This window comes from Choloepus didactylus, chromosome 4 (genome assembly GCF_015220235.1).
Source record: "Choloepus didactylus isolate mChoDid1 chromosome 4, mChoDid1.pri, whole genome shotgun sequence".
NCBI classification, from domain to species: domain Eukaryota; kingdom Metazoa; phylum Chordata; class Mammalia; order Pilosa; family Megalonychidae; genus Choloepus; species Choloepus didactylus.
In genome coordinates, this window is record NC_051310.1 from 142,022,238 (window position 1) to 142,043,482 (window position 21,245).

Consider the following 21,245-nt stretch of genomic DNA (forward strand, 5'->3'; position numbering starts at 1 on the left):
TTCTCCATTTTCTAGATACCATGTGTTTCAGTTTGCTAAAGCTGCTGGAATGCAATATACCAGAAATGGGTTGGCTTTTAACGATAGAAATTTATTAAGTTACAAGTTAACAGTTCTAAGGCCATGAAAATGTCCAAATTAAGGCATCGACAAGAGGATACCTTTTCTAAAGAAAGGCTGCTGGCATCTGGGGTTTCTCTGTCACATGGGAAGGCACATGGCTGGCATCTGCTGGTCCTTTGCTCCTGGGTTTTGTTGCTTTCAGCTTCTGATTCCAGTGGCTTTCTGTCTTGAATGTCTGTGGGTTCCCTCTTAGAATCTCTGGGGTGTTTCTCGCTCTGCTCTCTCCAAATGTCTCTGCCTTTTATTTTCTAATAAAGGACTCCCGTAAAGGATTAAGATCCACTTTGAATGGGTTGGGTCACATCTCAATTGAAACAACCTAGTAAAACATTCCACCCACAATAAGTCTGCCTCCATAGAGGTGGTTAAAAGAACATGGCCTTTTCTGGGGTACATAACAGCTTCAGACCAGCACAGCATGTTTTCCTTTTCTTTGTTTGCTCACTTGTTTTGGTGGAGCACATCCCTGAACAGTTTTTAGGAAATGTTACATGGAATGGGTATTTTTTGAGTCCCACCTTCACACATGATTTATAGTTTGGCTGGGTAAAGAATTCTAGACTGAGACTAATTTCCACTTAGAATTTTTGTGGGTATTTCGCCATTGTCTTTCAGCCTAGTACTGCTGTTGAGAAAACTGATGCCTTTTTGATTCTAGGTCCTTTGTGTGTGACCTGCATTTTCATTGGAAGCTTTTGGGATCTTCTGTTTGTTTCCAGTACATGGAGACTTTATAAAGATAAGAATTTGGTGAGAATGGTACTCAGTGGGTGCTTTCTAAATCCTAGGGAATTGTCTACTCATTATAAGTAATTTTATACAAGCAAATTTTGAAAGTGTATTTTAAGTACCTACTACCATATAAAGACTGCCTCCATTTTCTAGTTTTCTAGATTTCCATAGTAGTGTGAAGAAAAATTCTACTGATAATGGATCCTTGACATTTTGGCAATTTGATGATAAAGTACCACATCTGAATGTCTAAACTATCTGGTAATTAAGAGTATGACTTACTAATGTATAATTCAACTCCTGTTTGTTGATATGTATATTAACCTTAGGAGTTAATTACCTGAATTTTGAATCCCAGACAATTATTAAAAATATATTCCCAGACAATTTCTTATTATTCTCAAATTAATAGTGGCACTTGTCACTGTGAAAATTAGTTTTAATATAGGGAAGTAAAAGATAATTTTAAAACACATAACTTAAAAGCATGATGCATATCTTGTTTTATCTATTTTTTTCTTTATTAGAGAAGTTGTGAGTTTATGGAACAATCATAAACTACTATAAAATACAGAATTCCCATATATCACCTCACCATCAACGCTTTGCGTTGGTATGGAACATATGTTACAATAGCACATTTTTATTATTGTACTATTAACTATAGTCCATGGTTTAACTTATGGTTCACTGTTTATTTAGTATAGTTCCGTGAATTTTTATTCTGTTACCATGTATACAATCTAACATTTCCCCTTTTAATCATATTCAGATATATATTTCAGAGCTGTTAATTGTGTTCACAATGTTGTGCTACCATCACCACCATCCATTACCAAAACATTTTCATCATTCCAAATAGGAACCCTGTACATTTTAAGCCTTTGTTTCCCATTCCCTATCCACAGCCTGTCCTGTGGTAACTTATGTTTTAGATTCTGACTCTGTGTTTGCTTATTCTAATCATTTCAAATCAGTGAGAGCATACAGTATTTGTCCTTTTGTGTCTGGCCTATTTCAACTAACATGATGCCTTCAAGGTTCATCCATATTGTCGCATGTGTCAGGACTTCATTCCTTTTTATGGCTGAATAGTATTGCATTGTATGTATTTACCACATTTGGTTTATCCATTCATTGGTTCTTGGACACTTGGGTTGCTTCCGTCTTTTGGCAATTGTGAATAATGCCGCTATGAATATTAGTGTGCAGATATCTGTTCTAGTCCCTGCTTTCAGTTCTTTTGGGTATAGACCTAGTAATGGGATTGCTGGGTCATATGGTAATTCTATTCTTAACTTTCTGAGGAACCACAAAGCTGTCTTCCACAGCAGCTACACCATTTTACTTTGGTATCAGCAATGAATGAGTGTTCTTATTTCTCCGCATCCTCTCCAACACTTGTAATTTTCTGTTTTATTACTTGCAGCCATTCTAATGGGTGTTAAATGGCTGTTACCTACTATTTTCTATTAGCCACATTATAAGCATTACAAATAATGTAGAGTTAACTATACTAGTCTAAAAACTGAGAATCTCTCACCCTAGTCCTTTATATGTACAGATTGTTTAGTTGTTTCTTACTGTGTAATTTCAGTGTAGGTTAATGGCATTATTTTACTTTGCTCAGGTAGAAATTAAGGTGAATGTATTCATGATAAAGTTTTCTTATGGGGCCTTCTTGTTCCCAGATAATTCATTCCGCTGGAAATGAGGATTGGAGTTTTCCTAGATAATTCACTATGTAAATCAGGGAAGGTGATTCTTTATTTAGGATACACACACACACACACACACACACACATACACACACACACACATATATACATATATATGTGTAAATATATATTTTATTTTATTTCCGTTTATTTTAGACCCATTTTTTTTTGGTGATTTTTGCAACTCAAGTGACATTTTGCAACTCAAATGACATGCTGTTCAGTTGAACTCATGTAGAATATAGCCCTGTACTTTGGTTTGATTTATTTATCTCCTGAGAACACTATTGGAAGTAAAAAAGTGTTTTTAAATCTTTAAGATCTTGGTTTCAGGAGAAACATCCAACCCTGGTAAACTTCACAGACAGGGATTAAATATGCATGATCAAATTCTCCAGTAAGGATTAAATAGGTGTGATCAAATTCTTCTCCCCAAATGCACTACTCTTGGAATGCCCCTGGCCTCTACTGAGATCTGTCGCTTTGAAGTAACTACACAACTCAGGATGTATCACCTCTCCACCCTTCCTTTTCTATCTTTAGCAGTATTGTCTGCTGAAGGTTGTGGACAGACATGAGTGGTAAATTCCCAGGGGTAGGTGTAGCCTGTCTTGTTTGCTTGAGATTTTTTTCCCAGATAGGGAATTAGGTGGTGGTGGGGTTCACACTGAAGAATAGCTGGGGACAGAGAAACACTTTTTGGAGATATTGGCATGATTCCTGACTGGTTATCAAAGAGGTAGTTACCTACTTCCCTGCTCAATGTCCAAGACTTTTTAAAACAAAGGTGCTTCTCTAAGATCTCTGTTCCAGCTCAAGTTACTTCTCTTCAGTGTGTAGAGAGGGTGTTGGTGATTAATTGGGTGTAGCAATTCATTTCCATCAGTGTTATGGCGCTTTTCTTTGTTTTTTTTTTTTTTTTACTGGTGCATAATTGATTCTAAATTTATTTTCTGGGGCTGCTATGCATTTCTCCTGGTATTTTGGATAAATGAACTTATTTTGGATAAATAAACTTATTTTGGAAAAGAAATGAATTATTTTCCTATTTGGGTGTTTTTTATAAGGAGTTTCTTGGCACTTCCACTTATATTGTATTATTAGTAGCTTACCAAAAATAAATAACTGCTTATTCAAACAACTGACTATGAAAACTCTTGATTTGTTTCATCAGTTAGATTCAACATCACTTCTCTCTAAGGAACAGTTAAAGTCTCTTCTGGATGAATGCATATTCAAACAAAAATCCATGATTAGACTTTCTTCAGAAAGAGAAAACAATGACATGGATGATATAACACCTGAGTTCCCCCAGCTTTCCAGATCAGTACTCTCTGAGTTACTAAATGGTTCAGAAACAAAGGTCAAACAAACTGAGGTAGAAGATGAAAATATCCTTGGGAATGCAGAATGTGAAACACCTAGAGGCTACTATCTCACTAAAGCCTTGACTGAACATTACATGTCAGAAACTCTTGTCATCGAGGTAGAGGATATGAATTGCCTCCAATTTCCAAGTGATGAGGATATTAGTGACAAAAAAGACTATTTTATGTCAAAAACTCATGGCATTGGGAGACTGAAAAGGCCCTCTTTCTTGGATGACCCATTGTATGGCATCAATGTGAACCTTTCATCAGAAGACCAATATTTGGAACTCAGCCCTCCAATGGAAGCCAAAACAGGTGAGACTTGGAGCATATGTGTTTTGGTGTGTCATTCCTACTAAGCATTTCAATATAAAGGTATTATAGGCCAAGGTAATTTAGGATAAAGAAGTGTATTTCTAAGTCATAAGATGGTAGCAATAATAGCATGCAAAACAAGACTATATTTATCAATATTCTTGTGAGATTGAGGTTGAGATTAGTACTCTTATGAAACATGTTATTCTTGATGGTAATTCTTTCATCCTGAAAACAATGTTGATTTAAGAGGAAAAGAGAAAAGAAGTTAGTTTAAATGGAGACAGAGAATTTGAATAGATTTGTTTCATATTTCAACTTATAAACTTCTAAACTGTTTGTTCCAAGGAATTAATTTGTAAAATGCCATGTATCATTGTGACTGTATTAGTTTTTGTACGTGAAATGCCTGTCACAGCCCACTCTATAATCTCAAGTATTTTTTCATTATCCAATACTGCATCTTACAATGGGAGATAAAAATACAACGAACAGTTTTTTACATGAGCAAATATTCAGTTATTCATCTATGTCAGATCTATGTATTCACATAGCTTCAACTTTTAACTCTAATGTAGATTACTCTTTTTTTTTTTTTTTTTTTTTTCCATACAAAACAAATTGTACTTTCGATTGTTTACAGTACCATTACATAGTTGTACATTCATCACCTAAATCAATCCCTGACACCTTCATTAGCACACACACAAAAATAACAAGAATAATAATTAGAGTGAAAAAGAGCAATTGAAGTAAAAAAGAACACTAGGTACCTTTGTCTGTTTGTTTGCTTCCCCTACTTTTCTACACATCGATCCATAAACTAGACAAAGTGGAGTTTGGTCCTTATGGCATTCCCAATCCCACTGTCACCCCTCATAAGCTACATTTTTATACAACTGTCTTCGAGATTCATGGGTTCTGGGTTGTAGTTTAATAGTTTCAGGTATCCACCACCAGCTACCCCAATTCTTTAGAACCTAAAAAAGGTTGTCTAAAGTGTGCGTAAGAGTGCCCACCAGAGTGATCTCTCGGCTCGTTTTGGAATCTCTCTGCCACTGAAGCTTATTTCATTTCCTTTCACATCCCCCTTTTGGTCAAGAAGATGTTCTCCATCCCACGATGCCGGGTCTACATTCCTCCCCGGGAGTCATATTCCACGTTGCCAGGGAGATTCACTTCCCTGGGTGTCTGATCCCACGTAGGGGGGAGGGCAGTGATTTCACCTTTCAAGTTGGCTTAGCCAGAGAGAGAGGGCCACATCTGAGCAACAAAGAGGCATTCAGGAGGAGACTCTTAGGCACAAATACAGGGAGGCCTAGCCTCTCCTTTGCAGCAACCGTCTTCCCAAGGGTAAAACTTATGGTAGAGGGCTCAACCCATCAAACCACCAGTCCCCTATGTCTGTGGTCATGTTAGCAACCATGGAGGTGGGGTAGGCGAATACCCCTGCATTCTCCACAGGCTCCTCAAGGGGGCACTACATCTTTTTTTTTTTTTTTTTTCCTTGTTTGTCTTTTTTCTTTTTTTTTTTTTTTTTAACTTTCCCTTCTTTTTTCAAATCAACTGTATGAAAAAAAAAGTTAAAAAGAAAACAAACATACAATAAAAGAACATTTCAAAGAGACCATAACAAGGGAGTAAGAAAAAGACAACTAACCTAAGATAACTGCTTAACTTCCAACATGTTCCTACTTTACCCCAAGAAAGTTACATACTATAGCAACATTTCAGTGAACTTGTTCCTACTACATCCATCAGAAATTAACAGACCATAGTCATTTCTGGGCATCCCCAGAACGTTAAATAGCTTATCTGTTCTTCTTGGATTATTGTTCCCCCTTCCTTAATTACTCTCTACTGCTAGTTCCCCTACATTCTACATTATAAACCATTTGTTTTACATTTTTCAAAGTTCACATTAGTGGTAGCATATAATATTTCTCTTTTTGTGCCTGGCTTATTTCGCTCAGCATTATGTCTTCAAGGTTCATCCATGTTGTCATATTGTGAGCAGCCACATTCCGGATTAGGCCTAGTAGACAAGCTGCAGCCTGCCCTTGAGTTCCCCCCGCCCATCGAGTGGTGTCAAGATGGCGCCCACATCCTGCTTCCGCCTTTCGATGTATGTAACCACCCGCTGTATTCACCAATCATGCTTGTGTGCGTGGCGTTAGCCCATTGGATATACGTAAGGTTTATAAGAAAGTTCCCGGGCAGAGCTCGGAGAGACAGCCCACAAGGAGCCGCGCCTGACGGCCGCATAGAGGTTGTTCTCCCACGGGGTATAGGGCCTCGTGTGGAATATGTAACAGAGAAAATTTTCTTCCTGGCTCCAGTAAAAGGCTTGCATTCACTGCCATTGCGTACCTCAAGTGTCAGTTTGTCTGCGTCTCTCCCTCTTTCCCTCTGTTCTCCTTGCCGGCCGAGGACAGGACGCGCGGGACCGAGCGAGAAGGCGCCGGACAAGTGGTGGCCCGTACGGGGATCGAACCCGCGACCTTGGCGTTATCAGCACCAAGCTCTAACCAACTGAGCTAACCGTACGGGGCACATACCTTTCGCCTCGCTCCTTTTTCACTGCAGCGGACTTCCCGCGCCTGATCAGCGCGAGAAGGTGAGTGTTTCTTTTACGTGAGAGTCAGGGCCCGTGGGTTTTCAGGTGACCCCGGGGGACTCGGAAGAGCTCTCCGAGTGACTGAAGTATAGTGCCGACTGCAATCATGGGGCAGTCCGGAAGTTCACCTCTCTTAGCTCCCTTAAAGAACCTTTTGAAACAACGGGGTATCTCGGTCAGGAAAAGCTCCCTTCAGCGTTTTCTTGATGATGTTGATACTTTTGCCCCTTGGTTTGCCTGCACCGGCAGCCTTAGCCTACCCTCTTGGATGAAGCTCGGCCGCGACATAGACCGAGCGCGCCAGACGGGCGTGTGTATGGACCCGATTCTAGTACCCATATGGGAGACCGTCCGTGCGGTCCTTGAACTAGAATCGGCTGCCGGCCTAAGCCCGTCCTCTGCCTTGCAAGAAGCACGGTGCGTGCTCCAAGAAACCCAGTCAGTTTCGTCAGCGGACGGCTCCTATAAGGGCAAACCGCCGGAGTCCAGTGACTCTGACTCAGAGTCAGATAGCGATACTGGCGAGGAGGCGGAAGCATCCCCGCTACTTGAGTGGGAGGAGCCTCCCGCCACACCCGTGCGGCCTTCCGCCCCGCCAATGTCTACCGCTGCACCCCCAGGGACACCCCAGCTCCTAACTGACGCCTTGGGCGGTCCCACCAAAGGACCTCGCCGAGAGCTCCCTCTAGTGGCCATGCCCAGTAAATGTAATTATCCTTTGCTGCCAGACCCGGAAACCCCGATGGGCCGGTCAGGGGAGGGGCAACCTTTGCCGTACCCCCCGCCCGAGTACAAAGGCCCTGACCCGGTGCTCAGCTGGGCCAGAGGCTCTGTTTGTGTTTTTCCCCAGGAACCAGGACGTCAACCAGTGTGGGTTCCGGAAAGACTGGTGAGAACCGTGCAGTCGCCTGAGAACACCAAAGAACTGCAGCCTGACGGGTCGTTAAACCCCCAACGTGACCTGTTGGATCCAGTCCTCAACTCGCGTGATGAGCGGTCAAATGATGTCGACGGTGTCGACCACTCCCCAGCAGACCGGGAAGAGGGCCAGGAATATTGACCTTTTTTCCCTCCTGGTTCTCTTGGCCTAATCTGACCAACTGGGTTCTTCTTGCTGTGGGGTTATTAGTAGGTTTGATCATTGTTAAGAGTTTGCTGGAGCGTTTGTTTCAAAGACAACAGCAATTACGTGTTACCGCCATGATGGCCATGTCCTCTGCCTGTAACCCTCCTGATGACTATAGTCCCTCTGCCCAGCACCCATCCCAACCACTCGAAGCGGGGCATTTGGGGGCAAGGTTCGCAGCTAAGTATTTGGCAAAATCCCGGATATAAATAATCGGCACCAGTGGTCCTATTTTTGTCTCAGGTAGATCTCTTGGGCAGAGTCCTAGTTGTGGCCAGACGGGACCCCTGCCATTGCACAGAGACACCTAGTGACGCCCTCGACACTGGCTACCGTTCTCCTAACCCTCTTGTCCCCCAGTTGCGAGACTGAGTACTGCAAGGAGAGCCACATGGTTTCCAGCTCATGGGCTCTCCGGTCTCTATATGAAGTGAGCATTCTGGTCGGTGCCAGAGGCCCCGCCGCAGTATGGCCGGGACCTAGTCCAGACTCCCCAAAGCACCAAAACATACGTTGTGGGCCATCTAGGTCCACGGGAGCACATTCATCACTGGAGACACTGGGGCATCAAAATAAAAACAAAAAGGGGGAGATGTGAGCAGCCACATTCCGGATTAGGCCTAGTAGACAAGCTGCAGCCTGCCCTTGAGTTCCCCCCGCCCATCGAGTGGTGTCAAGATGGCGCCCACATCCTGCTTCCGCCTTTCGATGTATGTAACCACCCGCTGTATTCACCAATCATGCTTGTGTGCGTGGCGTTAGCCCATTGGATATACGTAAGGTTTATAAGAAAGTTCCCGGGCAGAGCTCGGAGAGACAGCCCACAAGGAGCCGCGCCTGACGGCCGCATCGAGGTTGTTCTCCCCCGAGGCGTCTTGCCCCGGGCGGAACCTGTAAAGAGGATGATTGCCTAGTTCCATTAAAAGCCTACATGCTTCACTGCTGCGAGTCCAGAGTGATCACGAGTGCGTCGGGTAAGACATTGTCCGCACCCTCTCTCCCCTTATCTCTCTGGTCCCCATCGCCGGCCGACCGGGGACTCGAGGCGGGGCGGAGAGAGCGCCGGACATCATATGTTTCACCAGATCGTTCCTTCTTACTGCCGCGTAGTATTCCATCGTGTGTATATACCACATTTTATTTATCCACTCATCTGTTGATGGACATTTGGGTTGTTTCCATCTCTTGGCAATTGTGAATAATGCTGCTATGAACATTGGCGTGCAGATATCTGTTCGTGTCACTGCTTTCCGATCTTCCGGGTATATCCCGAGAAGTGCAATCGCTGGATCAAATGGTAGCTCTATCTCTAGTTTTCTAAGGAACTGCCAGACTGACTTCCAGAGTGGCTGAACCATTATACAGTCCCACCAACAATGAATAAGAGTTCCAATTTCTCCACATCCCCTCCAGCATTTGTAGTTTCCTGTTTGTTTAATGGCAGCCATTCTAACCGGTGTTAGATGGTATCTCATTGTGGTCTTAATTTGCATCTCTCTAATAGCTAGTGAAGCTGAACATTTTTTCATGTGTTTCTTGGCCATTTGTATTTCCTCTTCAGAGAACTGTCTTTTCATATCTTTTGCCCATTTTATAATTGGGCTGTCTGTACTATTGTCATTGAGTTGTAGGATTTCTTTGTATATGCAAGATATCAGTCTTTTGTCAGATACATGGTTTCCAAAAATTTTTTCCCATTGAGTTGGCTGCCTCTTTACCTTTTTGAGAAATTCCTTTGAGGTGCAGAAACTTCTAAGCTTGAGGAGTTCCCATTTATCTATTTTCTCTTTTGTTGCTTGTGCTTTGGGTGTAAAGTCTAGGAAGTGGCCTCCTAATACAAGGTCTTGAAGATGTTTTCCTACATTATCTTCTCGGAGTTTAATGGTACTTTCTTTTATATTGAGATCTTTGGTCCATTTTGAGTTAATTTTTGTGTAGGGGGTGAGGTAGGGGTCCTCTTTCATTCTTTTGGATATGGATATCCAACTCTCCCAGCCCCATTTGTTGAAAAGACCATTATGGCTCAGTTCGGTGACTTTGGGGGCCTTATCAAAGATCAGTCGGCCATAGATCTGAGGGTCTATCTCTGAATTCTCAATTCGATTCCATTGATCTATATGTCTATCTTTGTGCCAGTACCATGCTGTTTTGGCAACTGTGGCTTTATAATAAGCTTCAAAGTCAGGGAGTGTAAGTCCTCCCACTTCGTTTTTCTTTTTTAAAGTGTCTTTAGCAATTCGAGGCATCTTCCCTTTCCAAATAAATTTGATAACTAGCTTTTCCAAGTCTGCAAAGTAGGTTGTTGGAATTTTGATTGGGATTGCATTGAATCTGTAGATGAGTTTGGGTAGAATTGACATCTTAATGACATTTAGCCTTCCTATCCATGAACATGGAATATTTTTCCATCTTTTAAGGTCCCCTTCTATTTCTTTTAGTAGAGTTATGTAGTTTTCTTTGTATAGGTCTTTTACATCTTTGGTTAAGTTTATTCCTAGGTACTTGATTTTTTTAGTTGCTATTGAAAATGGTATCTTTTTCTTGAGTGTCTCTTCAGTTTGTTCATTTCTAGCATATAGAAACATTACTGACTTATGTGCATTAATCTTGTATCCCGCTACTTTGCTAAATTTGTTTATTAGCTCTAGTAGGTGTATCGTTGATTTCTCAGGGTTTTCTAGATATAAGATCATATCATCTGCAAACAATGACAGTTTTACTTCTTCTTTTCCAATTTGGATGCCTTTTATTTCTTTGTCTTGCCGGATTGCCCTGGCTAGCACTTCCAGCACAATGTTGAATAACAGTGTTGACAGCGGGCATCCTTGTCTTGTTCCTGATCTTAGAGGGAAGGCTTTCAGTCTCTCACCATTGAGTACTATGCTGGCTGTGGGTTTTTCATATATGCTCTTTATCATGTTGAGGAAGTTTCCTTCAATTCCTACCTTTTGAAGTGTTTTTACCAAAAACGGATGTTGGATTTTGTCAAATGCTTTTTCAGCATCTATTGAGATGATCAATTGATTTTTCCCTTTCGAGTTTTTAATGTGTTGTAATACATTGATTGTTTTTCTTATGTTGAACCATCCTTGCATGCCTGGAATGAACCCCACTTGGTCATGGTGTATGATTTTTTTAATGTGTCTTTGGATTCGATTTGCAAGTATTTTGTTGAGGATTTTTGCATCTATATTCATTAGGGAGATTGGCCGGTAGTTTTCCTTTTTTGTAGCATCTTTGCCTGGTTTTGGTATTAGATTGATGTTAGCTTCATAAAATGAGTTAGGTAGTGTTCCATTTTTTTCAATGTTTTGAAAGAGTTTGAGTAAGATTTGTGTCAGTTCTTTCTGGAAAGTTTGGTAGAATTCCCCTGTGAAGCCATCTGGCCCTGGGCATTTATTTGTGGGAAGATTTTTGATGACTGATTGGATCTCTTTGCTTGTGATGGGTTGGTTGAGGTCTTCTATTTCTTCTCTGGTCAGTCTAGGTTGTTCATATGTTTCCAGGAAATTGTCCATTTCTTCTACATTATCCAGTTTGTTGCCATACAGTTGTTCATAATATCCTCTTATAATTTTTTTAATTTCTTCAGGATCTGCAGTTATGTCACCTTTTTCATTCATTATTTTGTTTATATGGGTCTTCTCTCTTTTTGATTTTGTCAGTCTAGCTAGGGGCTTGTCAATCTTGTTGATCTTCTCAAAGAACCAACTTTTGGTGATATTTATCCTTTCTATTGTTTTTTTGTTCTCTATGTCATTTATTTCTGCTTTAATCCTTGTTATTTCTTTTCTTGTACTTGGTTTAGGATTGGTTTGCTGTTCATTTTCTAGCTTCTTCAGTTGATCCATTAGTTCTTTGATTTTGGCTCTTTCTTCCTTTTTAATATATGCGTTTAGTGCTATAAATTTCCCCCTTAGCACTGCTTTTGCTGCATCCCATAGGTTTTGGTATGTTGTGTTCTCATTTTCATTCGTCTCTATATATTTAGCAATTTCTCTTGCTATTTCTTCTTTAACCCACTGATTGTTTAGGAGTGTGTTGTTTAACCTCCAGGTATTTGTGAATTTTCTAAGTCTCTGATGGTTATTGACTTCTAATTGTATTCCATTGTGGTCAGAGAATGTGCTTTGAATAATTTCAATCTTTTTAAATTTATTGAGGCTTGTTTTATGTCCCAGTATATGATCTATTCTGGAGAAAGTTCCGTGAGCACTAGAAAAGTATGTGTATCCTGTTGATTTGGGATGTAATGTCCTGTAGATGTCTGTTAAATCTAATTCATTTATCAGATTGTTTAGGTTTTCAATTTCCTTATTGGTCTTCTGTCTGGTTGATCTATCTATAGGAGAGAGTGATGTGTTGAAGTCTCCCACAATTATTGTGGAAACATCAATTGCTTCCTTTAGTTTTGCCAATGTTTCTCTCATGTATTTTGTGGCACCTTGATTGGGTGCATAGACATTTACGATTGTTATTTCTTCTTGCTGAATTGCCCCTTTTATTAGTATGTAGTGGCCTTCTTTGTCTCTCAAAACATCCCTGCATTTGAAGTCTATTTTATCTGAGATTAATATTGCTACACCTGCTTTCTTTTGGCTGTAGCTTGCATGAAATATTTTTTTCCATCCTTTCACTTTCAGTTTCTTTGTGTCCCTGTGTCTAAGATGAGTCTCTTGTATGCAACATATTGATGGTTCATTTTTTTTGATCCATTCTGCGAATCTATATCTTTTAATTGGGGAGTTTAATCCATTTACATTCAACGTTAAAACCGTGAAGGCATTTCTTGAATCGGCCATCTTATCCTTTGGATTATGTTTGCCATATTTTTCCCTCTCTCTATTAATATCCTTTATTGTACCCATACCGAATCTCTTTAGTACTGAACCTTTCTCCAAGTCTCTCTGTCCTGTCTTTGTTTCTCTGTCTGTAGGGCTCCCTTTAGTATCTCCAGTAGGGCAGGTCTCTTGTTAGCAAATTCTCTCAGCATTTCTTTGTCTGTGAAAAATTTAAGCTCTCCCTCAAATTTGAAGGAGAGCTTTGCTGGATAAAGTATTCTTGGCTGGAAATTCCTCTCACTCAGAATTTTAAATATATCGTGCCACTGCCTTCTCGCCTCCATGGTGGCTGCTGAGTAGTCACTACTTAGTCTTATGCTGTTTCCTTTGTATGTGGTGAATTGCTTTTCTCTTGCTGCTTTCAGAACTTGCTCCTTCTCTTCTATGTTTGGCAGTGTGATCAGTATATGTCTCGGGGTGGGTTTTTTTGGATTTATTCTATTTGGAGTTCGCTGAGCATTCATGATTTGTGTATTTATGTTGTTTAGAAGATTTGGGAAGTTTTCCCCAACAATTTCTTTGAATACTCTTCCTAGACCTTTACCCTTTTCTTCCCCTTCTGGGACACCAATGAGTCTTATATTCAGACGTTTCATATTATCTATCATATCCCTGAGGTCCATTTCGAGTTTTTCAATTTTTTTCCCCATTCTTTCTTTTATGTTTTCATTTTCCATTCTGTCATCTTCCAGGTCACTGATTCGTTGTTCAACTTCCTCTAGTCTTGTACTATGAGTGTCCAGAATCTTTTTAATTTGGTCAACAGTTTCTTTAATTTCCATAAGATCATCCATTTTTTTATTTAGTCTTGCAATGTCTTCTTTATGCTCTTCTAGGGTCTTCTTGATTTCCTTCATATCCCGTACTAGGGTCTCATTGTTCATCTTTAGTTCTTTGAGTAGCTGCTCTAGGTGTGTCTCTTCTGGTCTTTTGATTTGGGTGCTTGGGCTTGGGTTATCCATATCGTCTGGTTTTTTCATATGCTTTATAATTTTCTGTTGTTTTTGGCCTCGTGGCATTTGCTGACCTTGATAGGGTTCTTTTAGGGTTTGTAGACCAGTTGAAGTCCTTATCTCTAATTTATCAGATCTACAGCTTCGTGGAGTACACTTTCTCTAACTAACCAGCAGGTGGCGTCCACGAGCCACCTGTTCTCCACAAGCCAGATCTCCCCTGCTTAGCCTTTTTGGTGAGTGGGGGAGTGAGTCTTGTGGGGCCCAATTGGTGTCCCAAGCTTGCGTGTGTAGTTGGTGTTGCCTGCCCTGTATATGGGGCGTGTTTCTGGGCAGTCGGGGAGGGGGGGTGGCCCTAACAATCAAATCTCCCTGATGATCCTAGAGTTTTAAAGCTACTGCAATAGTCTAATCCTTCAGTTCAGTCCTGCCACAGTTTGTCTCTGCCACTGACCCACAAGTCTTTGGTATTGGCGTATGGTTCCTGAGACTTGCAAGTGGGCCCCTCTTCCAGGCTGTGCACCCCGGGTCCTCTGTTGAGGGATGACTGTGCTATGTCACAGGTGAGTGCCGTCCCCCCAGGGCAGTTATGGGCTGCTGGGCTGTGTTGGGAGGCTCCCAGTCTGCTCAAATGATGGCTGAATGGGGCTCTGTTAATTCACACTGCTCCCCCTTCCCAGCTCTGGGACATTCAGCTGAGGTTGCAGGGAAGGCTAATGTCCACGCCCAGTTTTGTGGTGTGTGCCTGTTATTTGAAGCACTTCCGTCACACTGGGTTGTCTGGGGCAGCTCTGGGCTATGGGGCTGGCGATGGGCAGGAGTGTTTCCTGTCCACCAGGATGGTGGCTGTGAGCGGACACCCCCCTTTTCTTGGGAAGTTGTGTTGTTTAGTGAATTTTCTCAGCCACTGGATTATTGCCTTTTGTCTCAGAGCTCTCTTATTTCTGCTCTTGACTTGACGTGCCCAAATTTCAATTCTTTGAAGCTTTCTGTATTGAGCTTCTTAGAGTAATTGTTTTAGAAAAAGCAAAAAGGATTTAAAAAAAAAAAAAAAAAAAAAAAAACGGCCCTCCTCAGAGATCTAATGGGTTATTGAAATGCTAATAGACAAAGCAACCAGGGCCATTAAGGAAAGGTGCCCAGGGCAGAGAGATCAGCCTTGCTTCGGGATTTGCATATGCGCCTCAAGGCCTGATCTCCGCCCTTCCCCTTTCTGTGTTCACCAGAACTCCAAAAATCCTCTGCTTTTATTTTGGAGTTTTTCGTGTTGTTTTTTTTCTATGCCTGTCTCCTCTCTGCTGGGCTGGCTGCTCTCAGAGTCTCTGGTGTCTGGCCTCAGTCTATCTATGGTTGGAGTTTGAATCAGTAGAATGAGTTTCCGGTAAGAGCAGCCACTGCAATTCTCCCTTCTCCTTCCTGGAGCTGACAGCCCCTCCTCCCCCGGGACTGAGCCTGGCAGGGAGGGGCGCGGGTCCCCTGGCCGCAAAAACTTACAGATTTCGCTGATCTCAGCAGTTCCACGTTTTCATGAGTGTTGTATGAAGTATGCCCAAAGAGAGATTGCTCTGTGGTGTCCAGTCCATGCAGTTCCTGGCTTTTTACCTACTTTCCTGGAGGAGTAACTAAAACATACAGCTCACCAGTCTGCCATCTTGCGAGATTACTCTTAAATATATTGTCTACTTTGTCTAAATCAATCTATTGGTCTACTAATTATGAAGTCAATAATCTATTAATTCTAAGCTAACTCCTAGAATTAGCTAACTGCCTGCCAGACAACTCCATCTGGATGTGGCCTCAAATTGATACCCTCATCTTTTTTCTCTCAACTCAGATTTTCCTCTTGACTTTACTACTTCTGTTTCCTCAATCCCCTAGGCTCAAAAACCTGAGTCATCACTGAATCTTCCCTCTCCCCTGCTTCCCACTTCCAGTCTTCAAGCATTGCTTGTTCTACTCCTGCAGTGTCTCCCATGCCCATCCCCTCCTTTATCTTCCTTCTGCCTCAGCTGGACCAATGCAGTATCCTTGCTATCAGGCCTTCCTGCCTCCAGCCTTTCCCTCCTTCCGCCATTGTCCACCACCACTAAGTTAATTCCCTGAAAGTACATCTTTGATAACCACACTTGCAGCTCAAAAGCTTGTTGAATGAAATCCAGATTCTTTCACTTGCTGTTCAAGTCCTCCATAATCTGACATGAAGCTCTCTTCCAAATCAATCTCTAGCTAGTCCCCTAAAAGTTATTCAAGTTACAGCTAATCTGGTTTTAAGATTTCTAGTGATTTCCTATCCTTCTACTGTTGATCAGGCCATTTTCTTCCCAGGAATGTCCAGACCCCCATCTTTGGTAGTTGAATTTCAACTTCAACTTTTAAGAATAGGGAAAGATCATCCCATCTGAATATAACCTTTGCTGGTCTCCTCAGCTAGAAGTTATTTTTCTCCTTGGGATACCCATGTGTATTTGTCTCCTGTAGGATCATTTTAAACACATTGCCAACCATTTTTTTAAACACATACCTTCTCTTCCTTAAACTTGTGTAACACTTTTGAGAACAGAGCTCCTATCTTCCAATTCATTGTTACATCTTCCATGATGCCCAGCATGCTCTCTTAAACCAAGTAGCTATTTAATAAATGCAAGAATTTGAATTTATATCCAGTTTTGGAATATTATACTGAAAATATGTTTCATATTTATTCTTACATTATGAATGAAAGCACATGGTGTTGCTTAAGAATTATGTAAGCCTCATGTTCTGTATAAAGACTTGGAATTTTTTTCTTTTCTTAATGAAATTTTACAAGCTATAAAGTTTTTATCCAGCAGCAGAGTTCACTTATAGCACGCAATTCAACTGGATGGGTGTGGTCTGTCTCCCCACCCTGCCGACCAAGGATCTTTCTTTAATAACTAAACTATAAAAACTTTGTTCTACTCTAAACTGCAGTACATTTTCTTCTTGGACAAAGGGATTTTATTAAAGAGAAAGTGTATGAATTTCCCCTTTGTAGATTGTCTCAAGCTTACCAAATTGGATGCAATGATTTGTTGTACATGGGGTCTCATTCCCATCGAGTCAGGTGGGGGGTTTATAACAGTACTTTGCTGAGATAAGACTTTATTTCCGTGTGAACATGAGTCACTCTGATATATATCTGTGAGTCGGTAGAACATGACAAGATGGAATGAGCCAGAACTTAATGTGATAGCTGAAACATGTGGAAAGAAGTTATTGAGGTTCACCTATAATGCCATAGAACATGTCCTCTAGTCACACCAGATAAACCTAATGCATGATTATAACAACCCCTGCAGGTATAGAGGATTAAAATGGTAGAGATGTGCTTATGCAAACAATATTTTATTTTCAAATGATTGCATAATAAACCCTAAAGAATAGGCCCTTCATTATCATTTCCAGAGGCGTGATAGTATATCCGAAGTTGGAGTTTTCCTCCTTGTTTTACTAACCTCAGAATTTAAGTTGTTAAAATAATTTGCTAGTAAATAAAATTCTGGAATACTAAATTGTACATTATGATGTACTTTCCACAAAAGTGGGCAGCAAAACCGAATGCTTTAACAGTTTTCTTAGCAGGAAGCCCCCTCTCCCTATAATGAGGAGTTGCTGTGTATTCAGGTGTCACATTATATTCTGGCTCCTTCTTAGGAAATAGGTACACGAGTGTGATTTTCAAAGAGTAGATTTCTATATGTAGACAACAAGGAAATAAAGAAGACATTATCTTTGTCTCTTTTAATAGCAAATATTGTTAATTTAAAAAATTTTTTATTAGAGAAGTTGTGTTTACAGAAAAATTATGCATAAAATACCCCACCAACAACACCTTGCCTTGGAGTAGAATATTTGTTATGATTGATGATAGCATATTTTAATAATTGTACCATTAATTGAAGTCCATGGTTTAGCTTAGGGTTCAGTGTGTAGTGTAGTTCCATGGATTTTTAAAAAATTTTATTTCTGTTTCCATGTATGCAATCTAACATTTCTCCTTTTAATCACATTCAGATATATATTTCAGAGCTGTTAATTACATTCACAATGTTGTGCTACCATCACCACCATCCATTACCTAAACACAACCGTCATTCCAAATAGGAGCCCTGTACATTTTAAGCCTTTACTTTCCATTCCCTATCCCCACCCTGTCCCCTGGTAACCCTAGGTTTTGATTCTTTGAATTTGCTTTTTCCGATTATTTCAAATCAGTGAGATCACACAATATTTGTCCTTTGGCATCTGGCTTATATTTCACTCAACATGATGTCTTCAAGGTTCATCCAGTTGTCACATGTATCAGGACTTCATTACTTTTTACAGCTGACTAACATTTCATTGTTAGTGTATATCACATTTTATTCATCCATTCATCTATTGATGGACGCTTGAGTTGCTTCTATCTTTTGGCAATTGTGAATAATGCTGCTATGAACATCAGTGTTCAGATATCTATTCGAGTCCCTGCTTTCAAGTCTTTTGGGTTTTCTGGGTCATATGGTAGTTCTATACTTAGCTTTCTGAGGAACCACTAAACTGTCTTCCACGGCAGCTGCACCATTTTACTTTGCCACTAACAATGAATGAGTGTTCCTGTTTCTCTGCATCCTCTCCAGCACTTGTTATTTTCCATTTTTTTTAATAGCACCCATTCTAACGGGTGGGAAATAATATTTCATTGTGGTTTAGATTTGCATTTCCCTGATGGCTAATGATGTTGAGCAGCTTTTTATGTGCTTTTTGGCCATTTGTATATCTTGTTTAGAGAGGTATCTATTCAAGTCTTTTGCTCATTTTTAAATAAGATTGTTCATCTTTTTGTTGTTAGTTGAAGGAATTCTTTATATATTCTGGATAGTAAACCTTTATCCAAATATTTTCTCCCATTGTGTAGGTAGTCAAAGTCCTTTGAGACACAAAAGGTTTTAATTTTGATGAGGTCCCATTTATTTTTTTCTTTTGTGGCTTGTGCTTTGGGTGTAAAGTCTAAGAAACCATTGCTTAACACAAGGTCCTGAAGATGTTTCCTTATGTTTTCTTCTAGGAGTTTGATAGTTCTAGCTGTTATATTTGGATCTTTGATCCATTTTGAATTGATTTCTGTATATAATGTGGGGTAGGGGTCCTCTGTTTTTTTTTTTTTTTAACAAACGGAGGTCCAGTTTTCTGAGAACCATTTGTTGAAGAGATATTCTTTCCCAATTGATGGTCTTTGTCACCTTGTCAATAATCAGTTGGCCGTAAATATGGCTGTTGCAGGAAATTACCATAAACTGGACAGCTTAAAATAACAGAAATTTATTGTCTCACAGTTCTGAAGACCAGAAATCCAAAATCAAGGTGTGATCTGGGCTGCAGTCCTCTAGAGGCTCTTGAGTAGACATGCTTCCTTTCCTGTTCCAGCTTCTGGTGGCTGCCAGAGGCCCTTGGCTTCTGGCCACATCACTCCAATCTCTGCTTCCATCTCAAGATTCTTAACTTAATTACATATGCAAAGACCCTTTTCCCAAATAAGGTAATAATTACAGATTCTGTGGATTGGGACATGAGCATATGTTTTTGAGAATCACTATTCAGCAATACCATATTAAAGTATTCAATTCAATGGTTGTAATATACTTGCAGAATTGAGTAACCATCACTACAATCAATTTTAGAACGTTTTTTTCATCCCCAAAAGAAACCCTGAACCCATTAGCAGTCGCTTGTCATTTTCCCCCAACTCTCCAGCCCTGAGTAACCATTAATCTATTTTCTGTTTCTATGGATTTGCCTATTCTTGTCATTTCATTTAAATGGGATCATACAATGTGTGGCCTTTTTTGACTGACTACTTAAACTTAGCATGATGTTTTCAAAGTCCATTCTTATTGTAGCATATATCTGACAAATATTTATTATACTAAATAATATTTAATATTATTATTATGTATTACTGAATAATATCTATTGTGTGAATATGGCACATTTTAGTCAGTGGATGGATATTTAGTGTTCCACTTTTTGGCTATTATGAAAAATGGTGCTATGAACACTTGTGACGTTTCTCTTGAGGACCTTCTCAGCAAACCAGCAATTAAAGCCCTGGTTGTACTCACATATCTTGTAATGCATGCCTCACCTATGCACTGCTCATGGCAGCAGTGGCGGTGGTGGTGGCGGTGGTGGTGGTAGCGGTAGTGGCCACTTCATTTCTTTTTATGACTGAATAATATTCCAGTGTATGGATATTTACTACCTTTTATTTTTCCATCCATCTATTGATGAACATTTGGTTTGTTTTACCTTTTGGCTATTATGAATAATGCTGTCGTATATATTCATGTATAAGTTTTTGTGAGGACGTGTTTTCATTTCTCTTAGGTGGGTAACTAGGTGTGGAATTGCTGGGTCTATAGTAACCTTTTGAAGAACTGCTAGACTGTTTTTTCAAAGGGGTTGCACCATTTTACATTCCCACCATTAGTGCATGAAGGTTCCAGTTTCTCTTGATTCTCTTTTATTGTCTTCTTTTATCTGGTTCTGTTGCCATCTCTGCTTTTTCTGATAACCTTCTCACTAAGGTTAGAGAGAGATTTCCATTCCACTTCTGTTAGTGTCAAATTTTTTTTTCTTACATTGAAGAAATGAAAGACAAGCAGTTCTTAACTACCTTATATATAACATTTATTTTTGGTTTCACTCTACTTCCCAGAAAATTAGTACAAAACAACCAAAAAAATTAATTTTGATGTCTATCTCTAAATCCATTAACTGTTTTAGCTCTCAAGACTGAAACAGTTCTCCCTTAGCTGTAAGTTCAATGACAGCAGGGACCATATGCATCTCTTTTTTTCCTAAACTTTGCAGTTTGTGGTGACTGTTCAATAAATATTAAATGAGAATGTGTTTATTGTCTTATGTGGAAAGGATATTTACTGTTTTATGATGTAAATTATTTTTCTTAATTATGCACACATTTCTGATTTCTGATAACTTTTTATTGTTTTTATGTGCAGATGAACAGGAGACTGAAGATGTGACTGAAGAATGTAAAGAATCCTAAGCAAAGACTTGTTGGGGTATACTTTTTAGAAAATTGGTAAATTAAGTTAAATCACATGTTTTTTCCTGAATTCTTTGAATTCAAGGACTACGTTGTAGAGATCATTCCTCAAATAATGATTCTGGTATTTGGATTTTCTCTTTGTGGCTTACATTTCTTTGATGTTTTTGAAACTTGTGATGTAGTTTTTCAATAGTTTTTCTTCTTTTAAATTCTTGGAAAACTTGTTTATTATTAATCCTACAACATCAGGGATACATAATAGAAATCAGCATTTTAATATATGTGTTGTATTGAAACTAGTGATATAATGTTTTGCATTTGATTTTATGTGTTTCAACCTCATGCAGTTCAGGCACACTGTGTTCTGTATGAATTTTT

The 21,245-nt window shown here is 39.9% G+C and overlaps 1 protein-coding gene and 1 non-coding gene across 8 annotated transcripts in view; one reads left to right on the forward strand and one right to left on the reverse strand.

Moving 5' to 3' along the window:
- Positions 1-21,245, forward strand: part of FSIP1 (fibrous sheath interacting protein 1) — a 233,835-nt gene that overhangs the window by 211,984 nt on the left and 606 nt on the right. For 2 of the 7 annotated variants that reach the window (XR_005216483.1, XR_005216485.1), the window contains exons 11-13: positions 3,748-4,258; positions 6,694-6,875; positions 20,818-20,880. Coding sequence is in view for 2 of the 7 variants with exons in the window: in XM_037834335.1 (XP_037690263.1) it covers positions 3,748-4,258; positions 20,818-20,864 (558 nt within the window). In the remaining 5 variants the exon portion in view is untranslated. Of the gene's footprint in view, positions 1-3,747; positions 4,259-6,693; positions 6,876-7,725; positions 7,743-20,817; positions 20,989-21,245 lie in introns of those variants that run through there. The other 5 variants (XR_005216484.1, XR_005216486.1, XM_037834335.1 and 2 more) reach the window with 5 other exon arrangements.
- TRNAI-GAU lies at positions 6,732-6,810 on the reverse strand. Its single transcript has one exon. It is a non-coding gene; the product is annotated as a tRNA-Ile (tRNA).